General features: G+C 45.3%; 1 protein-coding gene across 1 annotated transcript in view; it reads left to right on the top strand.

The window, feature by feature from the left end:
* The window catches only part of EXT2 (exostosin glycosyltransferase 2), a 156,639-nt gene extending 147,780 nt beyond the window's left edge, over positions 1 to 8,859 (top strand). Inside the window, exon 14 of the mRNA XM_049096248.1 lies at positions 8,552 to 8,859. Within this exon, the coding sequence (XP_048952205.1) occupies positions 8,552 to 8,720 (169 nt within the window). The 3' untranslated portion in view covers positions 8,721 to 8,859. The remainder of the gene's footprint in view (positions 1 to 8,551) is intronic.
* Positions 8,860 to 13,371: the final 4,512 nt, after the last annotated feature.

Raw genomic sequence — 13,371 nt, 5'->3', positions numbered from 1 at the left:
AGTTCTTGAGGTGTGTAAGATGGTGGGAGCCGGTCAGTGGCCTGGGACTCGACACATACGTTTTATCCTAGCTGTAAATGAAGACTGTTAACACCATCTTCTCTGGTCCCTGGAGGATACAAGGATATTTTCATTTCCTCTTCTCATAGCACCTTCCCTTGAACTCAGACTCCCTTGGCCTTGAGAGAGTCCACTCCTGTCCCTTCATTTCTTCAACCAGAAACAAGGTAGCAAGAGCACTTAGGCCTGGTATGGTAAGATGGAATGATGTATGAGATCTTTTCCCCTTCTCTTAACCAAGGCCTTTACAAGGTTATACCTGGTGATGCTGGCAGCCGGCCCTTTTCCGGCCCCTATTTCTGCTCACCCTGTTACCAGAGAGCCTGGGGGTCTGGATCCTATCTGGCCCCGTCAGGGTGGATTACCAAATGAGTGGTTCTTTTGCCCCAGTCCCTTTCCTGTGCTATAAATAAGCCCCATGTTTATTTTCTTATGTTATTGAAATGAGCACTTGGGATCTGGGCCTCTTGACGAGTCCAGAGAGCGTCCATCCGGTGCCTGGTGAGGGCCCTGCATGGCTGGCTGCTGTCTGAAGCTATTTGGAGTCCTACCCCTGTGTTTTGGATGTGGCTTAATTTCAATAGTAAGGTCTGTATGCAGCCCTGTATCTGCTGATTTTCAGGTTTCAGCTTTCTGCCAGCCTCACTGCCTGCTTAGAAGTAAAGTTGTGTTTCTCATTAAGGGGATAACAGCCACAATTGAGGTAATTAACAAAAATTGTGCATTGGTGGCAGCAGCTCCTATAGGATTTCCAATAGTCTTTCTCTAGTAGATCCTGAAGGGTTACTTCATCTCTTCCCTTCTGCCTACCCTGTGCCTACTCTCTGTTCTTGTTTTCTGGATATAGTCCCAATAACTTCTCTTCTAACAGCTTTATTCTTGTCACCAGTTTGGCTCAACGTATTGACAACTTGGCCAAATGAGGATTCCATTAACACCATCTTCTCCAGTTCTTGGGAGATGCAGGGATTCCACCCCCCCCCCCCCGCCCTTCTCATAGCGTCTTCCACTTGCTAATTGTATCTTGGCCTTTCTTCAGAAGTTAGAAGGATGAATATCAGATTGATGCTCCTTTTAGTCCCATGGCCACACCATCTTACTGGAGAGGTTGACCTAGGACAACATTGGATTAGAAAGGAAACATCTGGCAGTCCAGTGCAGCGTATCACATGCTGTGTCTAGGTCTGAGAACTAGGAAACCTTCTGAGTTAGGACTTCCTAAGGAGTGATTTCTGCCTCCTTCAGGCTCTGACAACACATCAAAAGTACCCAGTAAGATTATGGGCAGGACACAGCTTTATCAGAACTTGGCCTGAAGAGCATCTGCTCCTCAGGATGGATTAGCCTGGTAAGTCAGTAGAGAAATCTTTTTGTAGACAACCTGAACCTGAAGTCTGTTAATGAAGAAAATTGTGCCAACAAAATTTAATTCACTTTCAGAGAAGAGACCAAGAGAAAGTAAATTTTCACTCAAGTATTTTTAGTCTGCTGACTCCTAAAGATTCTCTTCCTTTAAAAACTAAGAAGCCTGGGCAGCCCCGGTGGCTCAGTGGTTTAGTGCCGCCTACAGCCCTGGGGGCTCGGGATCGAGTCCCGCATCGGGCTCCCTGCATGGAGCCTGCTTCTCCCTCTGCCTGTGTCTCTGCCTCTCTCCCTCTCTCCTCTCTCTCTCTCTCTCTCTCTCTCTCCTCTCTGTGTATCCTCATGAATAAAATAAAATCTTTAACAACAACAAAAAAACAAAAAGACTAAACAAGAAGCCTGATGTGATGGATTCATTCAATCAATACATATTTGTTGAGCACTTACTATGTACCAGATACGGTTCTTCATGCGAGGATGCTACATTGAACAGAACAAAATGCCCACTTTTGTCTAAAAGTTTACATTCTAAGAAGGAAGATAACCAAAACAAGTAAAGGAATATAATTTCAAATAGTCATAAATGCTGTGAAGAAAATAAAGTAAGGAGAGATAGTAGCTTGGGCATGAGGAGGTATTTTAGATGTGTTGGTCAGAGTGACATTTAAGCACAGATGTAAATGTTGAGAAGAAGTGAACCATGAGGGTACCAGGCAGAGGGAAGCGCTAGCACGAAGGCCCTCAGGCAGGAACAAGCTCAGCTTCTTTTAAGAACAACAAGAACGCCTGTGTATTTAGTGTGGAGTGCATGGTAGAGGTGACACCAGAAAAGTAGGCCAGCGCCAGATTGTGTTAGGACCATGTAGGCCAAAAGGATTCTAGATTTCTCTTGTGTGTGATGGGAAGACACTGGAAGGTTTTAAGCAAAAGCAGTGATATCTGAATGGTATTTTTCTAAAAGATCATTTTGGCTACTGTGTGGAGAGTAGGCTACATGGAACAAGAATGAAGGAAAGGAAATCAATTAGAAGGCTATTTTAGGGAGCCTGAGTGAGAGATGGTGGCTTAGTTAGACGTGGATGGTAGTAGCAGAGGCAGTAAGAAGTTATACTGGGAATACAGTCTTACTGGACTTCCTGATGAATGTAGGAGAAGAAAACAATAGAGGATTCACAGCCAACTCCTGGGTTTTTGTCCTGAGTACCAGAGTGATACCATTAGCTGGACTATGTCGACTATGCAGGGGTGAGGGAACTCAAGTGTTGAGAGTGAAAATCAAGTGCCTTACTTCACACATGCTAAGTTTGAGATGCCTTTTGGACATCCAACTGGTAGTGTCATTTAAGCAGATATCTAGAGCTCAGGGTAAAAGTTAAGACTGACTATACAGATGGGATTTAAAACCATGAGACTAGATGAGATTGCCCAGAGAGTCAGTATAGGTAGAGAAGAGAAAAGGACCAGGGCCTGGTTACTAGGTCCACTCTAACATTTATAGATAGAGGAAAAAAGGAAAACCTAGAAAAGGAGACTGAAGAATTGCTGGTGAGTTGGGAAGAAAGCTGGGAAAGTATCTGCAAGATGGACTGTGATAAATTAACGATGCATATTGTAAACCCTAGAGCAACCACTAAGAACTTTAAAAGTGGCATAGCTAATAGGCCAATATTGAAGGTGGAACTCCAGAAAAATATTTAATTAAAAAGGCAGAAAAAAAAAAGTAAAGAACAGGACAAATAAATAATAGACTTAAACCCAAATATATCAGTAATTGCATTAAATATAAATGTGAACATTCTAATGAAAGAGTAGAGATTATAATTTTGAATTAAACAGCAAAAACAAATACTATCTTAAGGAAAACACTAAAATACAGTTAGAGTTTACTAGACAATCATGAATCGTAAGAAAGGTGGAGATGATTATATCAATACAGGACCAAATTAACTTCAAAGCAGGAATATTGCTAGGGAGAAAGAGGAATATTTCATAATGATAAAGGAATCCATCAAGAAGACAAAACAGTCCTAAATTAGGCACTGAAATACGATGCTTCAAAATATATAAAGCAAAAACCAACACTGAAAGTGAACAAGAAAATCTATAGTTATATTTGGATGTTTCAACTATTAATTTTTTTAAAAGACTATTTATTAGAAAGAGAATATGAGAGGAGAAGGAGAGGCCGAGGGAGAAGCAGACTCCCCACTGAGCAGGGAGCCTGATGCGGGGCTGAAAGCAGGGCTCCATCCCCTCATCTAACTCAGATCATGACCTGGGCTAAAGGTCATGATCTTAACCAACTGAGCCATCCAGGCTCCCCACTGTCTTAGTAACTAATAGAACAAGTTGATAGAAAAATCCTAAAGATACAGATGAGGGATGCCTGGGTGGCTCAGTGGTTGAGCATTTGCCTTTGGCGCAGGGCGCAGGTTCCGCAGTCCCGGGATCGAGTCCTGCATTGGGCTCCCTGCATGGAACCCGGTTCTCCCTCTGCCTGTGTCTTTGCCTCTCTCTGTGTCTCTCATGAATAAATAAGTAAAATCTTAAAAAAAAGAAAGATACAGATGACTTGAATAATACTATCAACTATTTTGGCTTAATTGATAGTTACAGAACACTTCATTCACTAATAACTGATTACACATTCTTAAGTATACATGCAACATGCACCACAAATGCATGGCACCATAAAATAAGTCTCAGTAAATTTTGAGGAAAACACAAAAACTGTGTTCTCTGTTCACATTGGAATTGAATAACGTATCTGTGGAAGACCTCAATAGGTCGAAATAACATTTCTAAATAATGCATGCGTTCATAAAGACACAAAGGAAATTAGAAATATTTGGGGCTAAATGAAAATGAAAACACAGGGCAGCCCCGGTGGCTCAGCAGTTTAGCCCCGCCTTTGGCCCAGGGCCTGATCCTGGAGACCCGGGATTGAGTCCCACGTCGGGCTCCCTGCATGGAGTCTGCTTCTCCCTCTGCCTGTGTCTCTGCCTCTCTCTCTCTCTGTATCTCCCATGAATGAATAAATAAAATCTTAAAAAAAAAATGAAAATGAAAACACAATGTATCTAAGTGTGTGGGATGGAGTATTAGGAGATCTATAGTTTGAAATGGTCACGGTAAAAAACTAAAATCAGATCACTTGGCTGGTTCCATTGGAAAAGCATGTGGCTCTTGATCTTGGGGTTGTGAATTTGAGTCTCATATTAGGTGTAGAGGTGACTTACATAGTAAAACTTCTTTAAAAAAGAAAAAGAAAAACTAAATTATCTAAGCTTAAGAAATTACCTTAAGAAACTTGAAAAAGAAGAGCCAATTAAGTCCAAAGTGAAGAAAGAAGGAAGAGTGGAGATAAATGGAAAATGGACAATGGAGAAAAATCAAACAAAAACTGGTTCTTTGAAAGAATCAATAAGTGCTCTATACGGTTCATGGGAAAAAAAAAGATAAATTACTAGTATCAGGAATCAAAATGAGGACATATTCTAAAAATATTAAAAGGGAATACATATGAACAACTTTATACGATAAATTCTGCAACTTAGGTGAAATGGACACAATCCTCGAAAGACATGAAGGGATAAAACAACCTCAAGAAGAAATAGAAATTAGAAATAGTCTTAAATCTGTTAAACCAATCAAATCCACAATTTAAAACTTCCCTCAAAGAAAAACCCACATAGTTTTACTGTTAAATTCTATCAAACAAGAAGAATAATACCAATCTTATACAAACTTTTTTCAAAAAATAGGGGAGGAATAAATAAGTATAATTTGCATAATGTATGTTTAAAAAAACAGGAAGCACAAAGACATGGACACAAATGTTTATAGCAGCTTTATTCAGAATAGCCAAAAAACTGGAAACTACTCAAATGTTCAACAGATGAACAAATTGTGGTACATCCACACAATGGAATACAACTAAGCAATAAAAGTAAGAATGACTGAGACACACAACATGGATGATTTTCCAAAATAGGTGAACAAAAGCCAGACACAAATGAGTACATACATACAGTATGTTTTTTTACACATATAAATATATAAAACTTTGATGAAGCTAAAACTCATCTACAGTGGTAGAGTAGATCAGTGGTTGCCTGAGGCTGGGAATTCACTGGAATGAGTCACAAGGGAACTTTTTGGGGGTTGGTGGAATATGGTGATGGTTACGTGTGTGTGTCCAAACTCATCTAACTCTACACTTAAAATTGATTATGTAAGTTATACCTCAAGGTTATTTTTTAGGGACGCCTGGGTGGCTCAGTGGTTGAGCGTCTGCCTTTGGCTCAGGGCATGATCCTGGGGTTCCAGGATCAAGTCCACATCAGTCTTCCTGCATGGAGCCCGCTTCTCCCTCTGCCTATGTCTCTGCCACTCTCTGTGTCTCGAATGAATGAATGAATGAATGAATGAATTAATTAATTAATTAAATCTTTAAAAAAAGATTATTTTTAAAGTGTTGATGAAATACTGTCACCTTTCACAGCTCTTTGGTTTTGTCGTGGACTGGTATCCCTTTCTCTTCTTAACTTGGATGTTCGCTTAGGGCCTCAGGACATTGCTTTAATTCAGTGTTTTCTGATATGTTCTTGATGTGGAATGCAGACTTGCCAGCCATCCAGCTAACATTAAATGCTAGCTATGATGTTTTGCCAGGTGATACAGATAAATAGGTGAAGAAGATACCATCTCTACCTTCAAGTGGAATTAATAAATACAGGAGATAAGTCACGTATAATCCTATCTACTATATAAGTGCACAATTAAGGGTGAATTGTTAGGGAAGGAGAGTGTAATCACTTCTGACTTGGGGAAGGAAGTGGCGCTTGAGGTGGCTTTGGAGAATTAATAGGTGGAGATGGACACTAAGTGGATAGGGGTGTGTTGATAAGTTGGAGCAGGCCCTTTGATCTGAGGCGAGTGAAAGGAAACAAGAAGATGGGAAAGTGTGGTGCAAAAATCCTCAGCAAAATATTAGCGAACCAGGGCAGCCCCGGTGGCTCAGCGGTTTAGCGCCGCCTGCCGCCCAGGGTGTGATCCTGGAGACCCTGGATCGAGTCCCACGTCAGGCTCCCTGCATGAAGCCTGCTTCTCCCTCTGCCTGTGTCTCTGCCCCCCTCTCTCTCTCTCTCTCCTCTCTGTGCATTCTCATGAATAAATAAATAAAATCTTAAAACAAATATTAGTGAACTAAATCCAACAATATATTTTAAAAAATCATAGACCACGACCAAGTGGAATTTGGTCCCAGGATGCAAGGGTGGTTCAATATTTGCAAAACAATCAATGTGATATGTCACATCAAGAGAAAGAATAAAAACCATATGATCATTTCAATAGCTGCAGGAAAAGCATTTGACGAAGTACAACTTCCATTCATGATAAAACCCCTCTGCAGAGTATCTAAAGGGAACAAAGTATCTCAACATAATAAAGGCCTTATATGAGAAACCCATAGCCAACATCACTCTCGATGGTGAAAAAGTGAGAGCTTTTCCCCTAAGATCAGGAACGAGACAAAGATGTCCCACACATACCCTTTTTATTCAACATAGTACTGGAAGTCCTAGCCACAGCAATTGGCTAGGCTATGCTGTGGCTCTGTTGGCTATGACAACATAAAGAAGTAAAAGGCACCCAAACTGGTAAGGAAGAAATAAAACTTTCACTGTTTGCAGATGACATGATACCATATATAGAAGACCCTAAAGACTGCCAAAAAACAACTAGAACTGATAAATAAGTTCAGTTAAGTTGCAGGATACAAAATCAATTTATAACGGGACTATATTTTATTGTTGCACCAAAAAAAAAAAAAAAAACCCACCTAGGTATAAATTTATCCAAGAAAGTGAAAGACTCACATACTGAAAACTACAAGACATTAATGAAAGAAATTAAGAAGATACAAAAAATGGGTATTCTGTGCTCATGGATTAGAAGAGTATTGTTAACATGTCCATACTAACCAAAGCAGCCTACAGATTTAAGGTAGTCCCTATCAAAATACCAATAACACTTTTTACAGAACTAGAACAAGTAATCCTAAAATTTGTATGGAACCACAAAAGACCTCTAATAGCCAAAGCAATCTTTTTGTTTTTTTAAAGATTTTATTTATTTGAGAGAGAGAGAGAGAGAGCATGCACAAAAGAGAGAGAGCATGAGTGGGGGAAGGGGCAGAGGGAGAAGCAGACTCCCCCTGAGCAGAGAGACTAAGGTGGGGGGGGCTCTATCCCAGGACCTTGGGTTCATGATCTGAACTGAAGGGCAGATGCTTAACTGACTGAGCCACCCGGGCGTCCCTAAAGCAATCTTGAAAAAGAAAAAACTGGAGGCATCACAATTCCAGATTTCAAGTTATATTACAAAGCTGTAGTAATCAAAACAGTATGGTAGTAGCACAAAGATAGACTCCTATAGATCAATGGAACAAAATACAAAACCCAGAAATAAAACCCACGATTATATGGTCAATTAATCTTCGACAAAGGAGGAATGAACGTACAATAGGATGTTGGGAAAACTAGACCACCACATGCTAAAGAATGAAACCGGGCTACTTTTTTACACCATACACAAAAATAAACTCAAGATGGATTGAAGACCTAAATGTAAGACCTGAACCCATAAAAATCCTAGAAGAGAGCTCAGGCAGTAATCTGTCTGACATCAGCCATAGCAATAGTTTTCTAGATATGTCACCGGAGGCAAGGGGGAAAAAACTATTGGAGCTACACCCAATTGAAAAGCTTCTGCAAAGCAAAGGAAACGATCAACAAAACTAAAAGGCAACCTATGGAATGGGAGGAGATATTTGCAAATGACCTATCTGGTAAAAGGTTAGTATCTAAAATATATAATGAACTGATACAACCCAATACCCCAAAACAAATAATCCAATTAAGAAATGTGCAGAAGGGGCACCTGGGAGGCTCAGTGGTTGAGCGTCTACCTTAGGCTCAGGATGTCATCCTAGGGTCCTGGGATCAAGTCCCACATCAGGCTTCCTGCATGGAGCCTGCTTCCCTCTGCCTATGTCTCTGCCTCCCTCCCTCTCTGCGTCTCTCATGAATAAATAAATAAAATCTTTTTTTTTTTAAATGTGCAGAAGACATGAACAGACATTTCTCCAAAGAAGACATACAGATGGCCGACAGACACATGAAAAGATGCTCAGTATCACTCATCATCAGGGAAATGCATATCAAAGCTACCATAAGATACCACCTCGTACCTCTCAGTGTCCTGCTAAAATCAACAACATAAGAAACAAGTAGTGTTGGCAAGGATGTGGAGAAAAAGGAACCTTCTTGCTCTGTTGGGTGAGAATGCAAACTAGTGTAGCTACTGTGGAAAACAGTATGGAGGTTCCTCAAGAAATTAAAAATAAAACTGTCCTACAATTGAGGAATTGCACTACTGGGTATTTATCCAAAAAATGCAGACACTATTTCAAAGGAATACAGTCATCCCTGTGTTTATTGCCGCATTATCTACAATAACCAAACTATGGAAGCAACCCAAGTGTCCATCGACTGATGAATGGATAAAGAAGAGGTGGTGTGGAGTGTGTGTGTGTGTGTTTGTGTGTGTGTGTGTGTGTGTGTGTGTGTGATGGAATACTACTCAGCCATTAAAAAGAATGAAATCTTGCCATTTGCAATGACATGATGGAGCTGGAGGGTATCATGCTAAGTGAGATAAGTGAGTCAGAGAAAGACAAACACCATGTGATTTTACTCATGTGGAATTTAACAAATGAGCAAAGGGGGAAAAAAGGGGGGGGCAAACCAAGAAACAGACTCTTAACTATAGAGAACACACCAATGATTACTAGGGGGGAGGTTGGTGGGGGAAATAGGGGATGGAGATTAAAGAGCACACAAATCATGATGAAATAAAATGATTTTTTTAAAATGTGGGAAAGTGTAATGGATGTCTTGGATTTGCAGGAACCTGGAGTCCGGGTTGGGGCATTAGAAAAGATGAGGCTGGGTAGGCATTTAGGCCTAAATAAAAGAGCTGAAATGTCTATGTGTAGGCCGTGCAGAGGCTTCTCCGTTGCCTGTTAGGGTTAGGGATGTGATCAGAGCTGGCTGGTCATTGGCAGCCGCTTTGGGGTCTGGGTTGGCGATGCCATGGAGTAGGCATTCCTAGCAGGGGCTAGGAATGGCACGTGGCCACTTCGGGACATAAGCGACAAGGCTCAGAGTTGAGATGTTGCTGGGCCCTGTTTGGGAACTTGCTGGGACCTGCTGAGAGCCTCTGGGTCATGAGTGTGGGGAGGAGCAGCCCTCATCATTTCTGTGCCTTCCCCTCCTATGTCACACACCAGCCACCCTGCTTGTTAGAGACTGCATTGTGTCCGCCTGCAAAATTCCTGTATTGAAGCCCTAACCCCCATCCCACCCCCCAGTGTGACTGGGTTCGGACACAGGGCCTATGAGGAAGTAATAGGGGTTAAGTGAGGTCCTAAGGGTGGGATCTTAATGCCATGGGACTGGGTCTTCCTAAGAAAAGGAAGAGACACCAGAAGTCCTTCTGCACGAGTTGAGAGACAAAGCCACGTGAGCACACAGGGAGAGAGTGACCGTCTACAAGCCAGGCAGCGAAGCCTCACTAGAAACCGAATGTGCCAGCACCTTGATCGTGGACTTCTCGCCTTCGCCAGAACTGTGAGAAAAGAACCATGATTTAAGCCACTCAGTGTGATGGTGTCTTGTGCTGGCAGCCTGAGCACACTCACACACTGCTCCCCACCAGCTCTCTCCCCGGCACCCCCTTTTCAGTCCAATATCGGGGCTTCTTATGCTTCCCAGTATGGCAACTTCCCAGACACCAGAGTGCATGACTCCCCCTGTGTGGACAGCTAGCTCTGAACTAGTTTCAAATGCTCTAATTCTGGCAGCCAGGGTGGCTCAGCAGTTGAGCGCCGCCTTCAGCCCAGGGCCTGATCCTGGAGACCTGGGATCGAGTCCCACGTCGGGCTCCCTGCACAGAGCCTGCTTCTCCCTCTGCCTGTGTCTCTGCCTCTCTCTCTCTCTGTCTGTCTGTCTCTCTCTCTCTGTGTCTCTTATGAATAAATAAATAAAATCTTTAAAACAAAAACAAATGCTCTAATTCTTTTGACTTCATAACCACTTTGTAAGAAAAGCAAGAGAGCTGGTTGTCCCCATTTTACAGGTGAAGCAGCGGAAAGTTGGAAGGGGCTTGAGATAACTGAGCTAATAGGTCGCAAAATCAGTTGTTAATTCTGGGTTTATGGGCGCTGGGGTGGCTCGGTCAGTTGGGTGGCTGTCTTGGGCTCAGGTAGTGACCCCGGGGTCCTGGGATCAAGTCCCATGTCGGGCTCCCTGCTCGGTGGGGAGCTTGCTTCTCCCTCTCCCTCTCCCTCTCCCTCTGCTGCTTCCCCTGCTTGTGCTCTCTCTTTGTCAAATAAGTAGATAAAATCTTTAAAGAACAAACAAACAAACAAACCTGGGTCTCCTGTGCCTCGCTTTACCACAAGGCTTCCAGGCCTGTGCCTTCCCACGCTCTCATCTGAGCAGAGCTTTCCATCCAAACCTATCTCAAGAGGCGATACGGGCCACTTTGTGTTTCTTCCTTCATCAGGATGACGACAGCTCGCATCCCGTCCCTTGTCCTGCCCGCGCACCTGCCCACCCATGCACTTCTTTCCTGTCTCTTCGTAGTAATAGCTTGGCCTGCGGTCACGGCAACAGGAGCTCCTGTCTTTCTCGCAGAGCCTGGATATCGCAGAGATCCGCTGCGAGTAGAGGATGGAGAAGGGATGGGGAAGGGGCTTGAGACGCCACCACGGAGAAGCCCCAGGGATGTGGCATCTGCAGCGGGCCCCGACAGGGAGATCTCATGCAGGCCCCACAGTGGGTTTGCTCCCAACTCCTTAAGGCAACACCTTAACACATGGTGTGCACATGGTCATAAACTGAAGCTCCTTTCGGAAGTTTGCCTTCCTCAAGCCTGTTGGTCTGTGTTGAGCTGGAAAAAAAAATCTGTTTGGAATCACAGAATTCCTGGGAAAATGTCAACTCTCACACCCCATTGTCTCTGGAGCTGGCATGCATCTCACTTCTGAGTACACAGACAGTTTGCAGTGGCCCTATTTTGGGGAACGGGCTGTTTGTGGAGGGCCTATTGTTCCTCGGCAGCTGAGCATGCAAGTCTGGGCCCGTGGGAGGGAGGAGGAGGGCCGCCGCTCCGGCACCACCCTGCTCCCCCACAGCTACGTCGGGGGTTCTGCTGATCAATGGACAGCTAGCCTGCGGCGCCCCCAGGGCAGCACTGTTCCCTGCAGCATGACCTGGGGTAGTGGGGTGGGTGAGGAGCTGAAGGCTCGAGCAGCTTCTGTGGGGTTGGGGGGAGGGGGCACGAGGGGGGCACGTGTGGATTGCCCTGAGGCAGGTGGAGGTGTGGAGGGCTTAGAGGGCATGAGGACTCTCCAGGGGTGACTTGGACAGTAGGGGCTGAGCTCAAGACTCAGCAGAAGAGGTCTGAGATGAGCACCCTCGGACATGAGACCCCCGGGCCATCTTGGGGAGCTGGCCTTGTGCCGGCTCAACCCCAGGGACACACTAAAAGGCTAGGCTCCCCGTCCTGGCTTTGGCAAGCCTCGAGGGCCTCGAGGGCGCTCGACGGCTGGAGAGACAGGGTGGGCAAGGCCCACGGCCAGGTGGAGGCTCTGAGTCCCCTCCTGGCTGATCCCCGGGGACCTGAGCCGGCTCCCAGCTCCCTCTACGTGAATCCCTTCTCTGACCTTCCCCTTCCCCCCTCGTGAACCAGAGCATCACCTCCTTCCCATCTTCCCGTTTATTCTCTCGGTTCCTCAACTGAGGACATTCTGAGACATCCACATGTGAACAGAACCAACCTGTCTCTCCTTGGAGCTTTTTAGGCCCATGGGGCCATCAGACAACGTGTAGACTATGTGCTGCAACAGTATTAGCGACAGCTCTGCGGAGCCCCGAGGGGCCAGCAGTTGACCTTGGGTGGAGGTAGGGCTGGGGGCGGGACCTAAGGAAGAGCTTCACAGACGGTGTGTCGCCCTTGGGAGGGAGCCCCGGAGAACCAACAGGGGTTCCCCGGGTGCAGGCGGCTGGCGGTGGTGGGGGTGCGGGCATTCTAAACAGGCGGCGCATCTGGTCATGTGGCCAAGTGACCGGCCCCACGGGGCGTGGGGGACAGTGAGCAGCTCTGGAGGGTGGAGCCGCGGTCGTGTTGGAGGAAGGCCCGCTGGCCTCGTCTCCCCGGGTCCCCAGGTCCCCTGGATGACCCTGTCAAGCCACCCGCGCTTGGGCCGTAGCACTCACCTGGACTCCGGGAGGCCGGGGTGCTCAGGTCCCGTGGCCAAGAGCAGAGGCACCGGGCAGCACCCAAGCCCATGGCGCTTCCCTCTCTGCTTCCTGCCTGGGGACTCGGCAGGGACTGGGGATGGAGATTCCAAGTGCCGCCGTGACCGAGCCCAAGAGGTGTTTTCTTCAAAAATAAAAGCCCAGGGCACCTGGGTGGCTCAGTGATTGAGCGTCTGCCTTCGGCTCAGAGCGTGATCCTGGGGTCCTAGGATCGAGTCCTGCATCGGGCTCCCTGCATGGAGCCTGCTTCTCCCTCTGCCTGTGTCTCTGCCTCTCTGTGTGTCTGTCATGAATAAATAACTAAATATTTAAAACAACAACAACAACAAAATGCCCAGCCCAGACCAACCTAAAACCAGGTTGGGTCTACACCGAACACGACCTCACTCACCGCAGGTACCAGATCTGAGCTGTGGCTCTGAGAAAGCAACACTTAAAAAGCTGGAAGGAGAGGATGGGAAAGACCTTCCTGGTGGACACCCAGCTGGTAACCAGAGGGGAATATCTTTCTTTGGGGGACGATCATCGTCCTTTATGTCACTGCACCACATCCGCTTAC

Source organism: Canis lupus, chromosome 18 (genome assembly GCF_003254725.2).
Source record: "Canis lupus dingo isolate Sandy chromosome 18, ASM325472v2, whole genome shotgun sequence".
NCBI lineage: Eukaryota > Metazoa > Chordata > Mammalia > Carnivora > Canidae > Canis > Canis lupus.
This window is presented reverse-complemented; position numbering and strand designations above follow the sequence as displayed.